This window comes from Calidris pugnax, unplaced genomic scaffold, assembly GCF_001431845.1.
Source record: "Calidris pugnax isolate Ruff unplaced genomic scaffold, ASM143184v1 scaffold44, whole genome shotgun sequence".
NCBI classification, from domain to species: Eukaryota; Metazoa; Chordata; class Aves; order Charadriiformes; family Scolopacidae; genus Calidris; species Calidris pugnax.
The window spans coordinates 437,373-445,266 of NW_015094506.1; the positions used below are offsets into that span (position 1 = coordinate 437,373).

Sequence of the window (7,894 nt, forward strand, 5' to 3'; positions counted from 1 at the left end):
CGGCATTCCTTCAGTGCATAAATCACCTGTTTCACACCTGGCATCGTGGATTTATGTGCACTCTGGTCAATACCACTGCACTGAACTGGCTCAAATCCTGTTTCCAGGAGTTCCTCTGTAACCACAACAGATATAACTGCCTCCACGTTCCCTCGTGAAAGCTGAGAACACGTATAGGGCTGCGTCACACCTGGTTCTTCCCCCAATCCCCCTCCTGTACCCCACTGCAAGCACCCTGGGACACACAATGTTAAGTAAGCAGCAATCGAAAAAAAAAAAAGGTGCAAAGAATATTCCAAATGTTTATTATGTATTAAAAATACCGCAAATAAGCCATACAGTTCATTTCACAGTAACCTAAACAACATTGTTCAAGAACTTGAGAAGTCAACAAAGAACAGTGCAGTTCCAACAGTGACAACAGTTACCTTAGTGCCGTCGGTCCCTCTTTCTTTGCCAGCAATTCTTTCCTGTTTACAGAACACTAGATATGGTTCAGCATCTTGTTTACCGAGGAGAACTCAGGACTGTTCCCACAAGCACTCCACTTGTGGGAGGTGCTGCTTCTGGGTATTATTCTTCTAAAGTAGCCACGGATCTGGCTAGTGCAGGCTGAGGTGGGTGTGATGCACACGACCTATTTCCAAGGTACCCGTGCATAGACCCTTTTACCAAATCTTTGGATAAAGTTCAAAAGTAAACTTGAAAAGGAGGGCTATTAGAAATCCTTTCCAAAAAGACAGAAAACCAAGCAAGTTCCATGGGGAAGTGGTTTTTAAATGAACATCGAGAGAATGACGACACTTTTATCCTCACTCTCAACCAGCTCCTAGAAGGATCCTTTGCTACCAACATCCCAGGCAGGCACCTGGTGACAACGGTGACAAGAATCAGGCACCAAGTCCTGAATATGTAACGAGAGTTCAGGTCACTGTCAGCTGTGTGAAAACTTGGAAATGTATATGCCTTAGAAGCAATTCTGCTGATTTCATGGTGATTTTCCCCCGTGTGTGTTTTGGAGTGTACTATTATTGTTAGCATGCTTGCTATACATGGAACACGAGAGGTGCAATTTTGGTCCTTCTCTTCCCTCATTCAAATTCATGAGCATTTTTACAGAAAATCCTCTAGCACAGAAAAATTAGGCCTTTCCAGGAAAGACACAGCCTCATTATGTAAACAGCCCAAAAGTATGACAAAAATATTACTGTACCCTCTTGAAACTAATCCCATCCTTCAGATGTCCCTTCTAAGCACTGATCTTCTGCACCAGCACCTGAAGATGCTGGGAAAGAAGCCTGTGATCACACAGAAGGAATCTCTCCAGCCACCTGGTGGGACACCCCTCTTGGGTCTTAGCCCCAGGCAACGTATTTACTTCAAAGCTTCCCTCTTGGGGTTCAGCTAACCCCTTGTTAGCTCCTTGGTACAGGTGAAGGACTCACAGAAAGATACTACAGCTCAACTGATGCCTGGTAAACTGACCACATGGCCGAGTCCCATACTGTAGAAACAGACGAGCTGCTTCAAACCTGGTCCACACTTAAGTTTACCAGCCTAAACAGTTTAAGATAGGGGTGTAGTTGTAGTTTTGTTCATTTGTCTCTTAAACCAAAACATACTAGTAAAATTCCCAGTCTGTACAGCACTATGCTTATCATACACGAACAGCTGTAGCCCTTCTGTGTGGGGTATCTAGTGTCATAGTGTGAAACACCTTCACTTCATGCCATTAAATATGTGCCCATGCTAACAAGGCCGTAGTGCCTTAGTTACACCACTACAGTTACAGCGGTACAACTTTATAGAGAAGATGAGCCCTTAGAAACTCAACCCCCAACTAAACTCAGGTTTTCTTAAAACAAAATTTAAAAAAAAAAGTAAACAAAAAACCAAAAACACTACACAAAAGAGAAATAAAGGAAATAAGCAGAACTGTCTCTATTATTAAAGTATTCTTATTCTCTTTGGAGGTATCAAATTGCTTTTAAAAAGAGTAAAAAACTGGGCATACAAAAGCTATTCTCCTTGATCCATTATTTGCACAAGGAGCACCACTGCCTAAACTTTTTCATGTATTTTTTCTACTTTCACAAACAACCTTTCCAGATCATTCCTCAGGTCATCTATTGAGCTCTTCACAGACTCCAAGTTGTTCTCATTATTTTCAATTTTCACCGAGTAGGAGACTAAACTATCCACTGCAGTTCTTATCATTTTCAAATCAGAATCAACCTGGCTGACAGAAGATCTCAGTTCATCTACAGAGCCTTCCACAGAAGAAAATTTTTCAAGATAGCCTTGAGAATGTGCTTGACCCGCCTGAAGATTTCCTTGATCCAGCAAAGTACTAATTTGTTTCTGGACATCCTGAAGAGCACCAGAGGATGGCAGGTCACTGATGCTTCTCCTCAAGTTTTCCACATCATTGTACAGCGAGGTCTGTGTTTCACCAAGATTTTTCAGAATGTCTGTGACAGAAGTTATGTCCATATCTGAGATCCCCTGAAGAGCAGTAATGCTTTGTTCTAGGGTTCTGAGCTTATTCTCGTATTCTGCCTCCTTGGAAAAGAAAGATTGCAACTTTTCACTGTTTTGAGCAGCATCAGAAGTTAGTGACTTCAGGCTGTCTTCTATGTGCCTCAATCGAGACTCCAGTCCTTCACTGTTCTTCCCAAAAGTTTCTAATGCTTTTCTGAAGAGTTCATTTTCTTCCCATTTGGTAAGGTCAGCTTTAACTTGCAGTAAATCTTCATCAAGTCTTTTAATGTCATCAGGGAAGTGCATAATAGAATCCTCAGCTCTCAGAACTTTCTCTTGTAAAGCTTTTAATGAAAGGTGTTCGGTATCCGCAGCCTCTTTGAATTTCTCGTGTTCTTGTTTGAGGTTGACTAGCTCTTTCACTTCAGTATACACATCAGACTCCATGGAGTCTATTGTACTCTTCAAGGCCTCTATGTCCTTTTCTCTGGTTTTCATGGATGCTTGCATCTCATCAAAAGCATCTTTTAGCACCTTAATTTCATGTTTGTACACATCTGCTTCTCCTAGTGAGTTAACCTTTGCTTTCATGTTGTTGATTTCATCTTGGCTCCTTTGCTGGACTTCAGTGAATACAGCTATGTTATCATTTATAGACTTGGTTAGTTCCGTTAGTCTCTCTTCCACTGTGTTTTCCAGAGATGTGAAGTCTCGTTCCCTTGCATCCTTCACCATGTGGATGCCGTCAGACAAGTCTTTCAAAATTTCATTTTGCAGCTTCTGAAGCACTTCACTGATCCGGTTTATTTCACTCTCCCCTTGCTTAACAGCCTTCTCAGTAACCTCCTGCTTCTGCTGAGCAATTTTCATCATGGATTCAAATTCTCCAAATGTGGCTTGAAGAGAACGCACCTAAAACAGAAATCCACATGGTTAATACTTACAATTTCATCCTTACCTACTTCCTCACCCTTTGTGTCTGAGATCCTTATGGCCCTTGTCACCATATGAAATGATGACCTTGATCACCTTCGTGCTCCCTACCCGAGGTGCACCGGTGGCATACAGATACAGGAGGCACAGAAAGCCCAGCATCTAGAGCCTTACAGCTCTATAGATACATACAGATGTATGGATCTGCTGAGGATCCCTGGCCTCACTGACCTGCCACAGGCAATCCAGGAAATCCACGGCAGTAAAAATCAAACTCAAGTCTCCAGAGTTTGCAACCGGACCCCTGAGCCATTCCAACCCTATATGATTCCTGGTTCTATGGGGAGAAGCAGGGAGGGGAGAAAAAAAACCCAAAAGAGCATCTTGCACCAGCTTCTGAATACAGAAAAGCCGGGATTGGGCGTTAGCAGGCAATTGTACACAGGCCAATTCCTGAACATGAAAGAAGTTTCAAAGTAGACAAGAAAGAGTAACAGGAAAAAATTAGGGGGAAAGGGGAGCTGGGAACAGCTCCGGAATGGAAGCAGTAATCATGACGTTCTGCGGCTCCCAGACACCAATGGAGACACAGATTTTTCTTGTTAACTATTTTTTTAAGATAAAAAAAAAACCATAGAAAGGCTTTAATGTTCTAAATACTTAGTACCTCATTAATCACACACATGCACACACCCACATGCTCTTGGTGAAGAGGGGCACACGTGTGTACGCAGACAGAGAACAAAGCCCTAGCAGCTGCCAAGGGGACTGACTTGCATCTATCTCAGATTGATACTCACAGAAAGTTGTTACCACCGGATCAGGCATGCCATTAAGCCTCCCAATTACAAAAACTATCTTTACAGCTGGTTTTAGTAGCAGCAAGAGGGAAAAGGTGAAGAGGTGAGTGGCCACCACGTTCATTTACTGTCACATTGGAGGGTAAGATCCAGGCACAGCAAAGGGGAAGCACGCGTTACTTCATTCTGGGGCCAAGCAGAGCATCGCTCTCAAGACTGTGGAGAAATCTTTTTGTGCATGTGTGGGTTGTATTTTTTTAAACTTTGTTAAGGCGATGTAAGAACTCCCACTGGCTGCAACAGGAATCCACCACGGAGAAAATACCTCAAGGCTTTGGCAGGGTGGCAAGTGCTGAGTAATGCATGTTGCCTTGCCCCACACTGCTGCCTGTGTCTGAGGGGTATATTAATCAGTCATGCCACATGGGCTGCCATGTTTACTGATTAGATACACAGCTGGAGGGGTGGTTTTATTTTATAAATAGAAGGAAGTATATTTTAGATGTTCTTAGAAAGAAATATACAGAGTTTCTTTTTTTTTTTCTTTATGCTTTTTAACTGAAGGAGACTCCAGCAGTTCCCAGTCAGACTGAAACTAGAAATTAATCTCAAAAGACTGAACAGGTTTACCAATTAAAGTTATTCACATGTATTTTTGCAAAGCTAAATCCCTGGTGAAATCCTCCTTGGTTTGTATGGAAGTCTATGCTGTGAAAGGACTGTAGAGTTTGGCCATGAGACTTGCCCTTGCTCCAACAGATCCCCCCAGTTTGAAGAATACCCATAAAGATGGCTTCCATTTTTCTCCCCTCTTCTGTAAAAAAGGTTTGTAATGACTTTCCATTCCCCATACTTCTGTTCTCTAGTGCACACATACGCAACTGGAAACGAACTAAAGCAGGTAGTGCCACCATATGTATTGCAGCAGGACACCAGCCATTACACTGAGTTATCAACCTCATTTTCTTACATCTTAGCTATCATTCATTCTGATTTTTTCCCACATAGACAGTTTTCTTTGTATCACTATGAATGAACTGCAGAAATCTGGAAGGAGTGCACAAGAAAATTCTCCTCGCCCTCTTATGACAGAATTTATTTTCTTTGACGCATTGCAACCAAATAACCAAATTTGTATTTGCAATTAATTATCTGCAATTTTTAGTCTAAGGAAAGGCATCAGAAATGTCCAGGGGAACTCTGCTGAGGGCCAGGATGTCTCCACTGCTATACATTTGAGAGACAGCTCCCACCCCTCTGCAGTGGCAGTACTTTATACTTGCTCCTCCACTGCATTTGGGCAATGTGTAAGGGTGCCCAAAGGGTGTAACTTGAAGCTATTCTCTTGTACTTCAGCTGTACCAGCCACGTGAAGATCAGAGACCTCTGATACAATAAAATGGACCAAGGTCTTCACATTAAACCAGCTTCTAATCTCATCTGTCCTAACCAAGAGCAACCAGGACCCAAAGCAAACCTCTTGCACAAGAAGCGTAAAACTCACAACTTCACAGTAATAGCTCATATTCACTACAGTTGCTTTGTGTGTGCACCTACGTGTGAGCTTGCCTGCCTGGTGTTCATGGTTGGTAATGTTTGAAACCATAGCCCTTGAAACATTTAACATCATAAATAGCAGATAAAAATATGTCGATAGTGAACAACTATTGTCTTCTTTAACTGGTCATACTAGCGTGTGTTTAAACACCAAACGACCTTGGCCTCTCTGAGAATTGTGCTACATTAAAAGACTAAACTTCCACATCATTTCCTTTCTCCTCCTACTGCTGATGTGTAAAGCAGATGAGTTTATATAACGCTCACTCCTGAGAGCAGCCCTCTGCAGTGGAAGACTGAAGGGAAAAGCCAGTCCCTCCTGGCAGCAGCCTGTGCTGACGGCACTCCCCAAGTACAACACAGGACCCTACACTTCTGTAAAGCAACGAGATACAGCCTGGTCTCCTCCCACTCAAGCATGTTCTTCTGTAAAGACACCACCAGACCACAGCAAGCAAAGCTTTCAAGGGTTACATTGAAACTCTGCATGATCTCCTCCCTCCACTTCTATTCTTGCACCACTGGATGTATGTCTAGCATCGGCCACCTGCTAATTACGGGCAAAAAGTTTCAGTTCTCTTTGAAACAAACTATTTATAAACTTCTGGTATGTATCTCTCTCCTAGAACACGTAACCTATGATTTTCTGCAACAACATGGGGATGGAGGCAGCAAATTGTACCCATTCTTATGCTTGGAAGGACCAATATATTGCAAACACATCTGGGTTCTATACTCATGTACTGTAATCTCACGTCCCGTGTGTCCTGCCATTGCAATGCCTTCCTTCATACAAAGAGTCTGTAAAAAAGCCTGAAAAAACTAAGAAAAAACAACAACTCTTGCTAGTTCAAATCACAGCCAGGTCATCACTGAGTGAAAACCCAGGATTTAAAATTAGCTTCAGAAACGATATTATAGCCCTGCGTTTTACCACCCTTTTCTCCCTCTCATGTGAGTTTTCCTTTTCCTCCTTCTTGGAAGGAAGAGGAAACACCAGGACTGACCCTACAAACTCCACGTGTGCCGGCTGCCGCGCTTCCGGGAGCGGCACAGAACGGAGGATCTCTGCCAGCATCCGTCCCACCGCCCCGTCCCCCGCTCGCAGGGGACACGGGGCATCTGCAGGGCTCCCGGTGCAGAAAGCAGTCAAGCTGAGAGAAGAATTTCCTTTCCTTTGATCCGACTCAGCCATAACTTTAGATACTGCTTTCTAACCCACCTACCTACACCCTAGACAGGAGCTCGATTGTATGTCGGTGATATGCCTTCACAGACGCCATTTTTAAAAGGTATTAGGCACCCTAAGACATATCCAGATGGACAGTGCCACTGGTGAAACTCTAGCTGGAGGGCTAATGGGGCCTGAGTGAACAAAATGAGGAGGGAAATGAGCGTTCCTTTGGCTTCGCTTGAGCCACACCCTTTGCCAACAACTTCACAGCTCTTGCCTCGTCTTCATGGACACGGCAAGTCTCGCTCCCTCGGCCAGGGGCAGCTGCAGGAAGGTGGAAGGCAGGGTATGGCAGGAGTGGCGTTGCTGGCAGAGCCTCTGCTCTTGGGTGAAGCCGGCGAGGGTTTTGTTGTCCGGAGCGTGCGGGGGCGTCGAGGCAGGATCCTGCCACGTCCTGCTCCGCTGCGACACCACCTCCCCGGGCACCCACACCTGCCCTGCCCGCTCCATGTGGTGACCTCTGCCGCAGGCGGTTTTTAAGGGCCTGTAAAATCACGGCCGGCAGGCTCTTGGAGCTGCAGGTCTGTGCCAAGGCGTAAGCGTGCTGCCTGCACGGCAGAAAATGGCTTCGCGCCCCAGCCCGCCAGCAGCGAGGCCGGGAGAGGAGCCGGCTGCGGGATCACCCGGGGGGGCCGCCCCGGCCCCGCTCCGCTCCCCGCCGGGAATTCCTCGCTTTACCGAGGCCACGTTTGCAGGCCCAGACTCGATTCGTCCCGCTAATGCCATGAAAGCATCTTTAGGGAGGGGGAGAGGCGGGGGCTGGAGGGGGAGGGGGAACGGGACACGTCTGCTTTCCCGCAAGCCGGGCTACCCGAGAGCGGCGGGGCCGCTTATTTAAGGGGTGATCCCCCCCCACCCCGTTTCCCCGCTCCGTGCTCACTCCTGCAGG

At 45.4% G+C, this 7,894-nt stretch overlaps 1 protein-coding gene across 1 annotated transcript; it reads right to left on the bottom strand.

Annotated features, from left to right (window-relative positions):
* Positions 1–282: 282 nt before the first annotated feature.
* On the bottom strand, positions 283–3,453 carry CKAP4 (cytoskeleton-associated protein 4). The gene has a single exon (XM_014964189.1). The coding sequence runs from the start codon at positions 3,352–3,354 to the stop codon at positions 2,062–2,064; it is 1,293 nt and encodes a 430-aa protein (XP_014819675.1). The 5' UTR covers positions 3,355–3,453; the 3' UTR covers positions 283–2,061.
* Between the last annotated feature and the right edge of the window lie 4,441 nt (positions 3,454–7,894).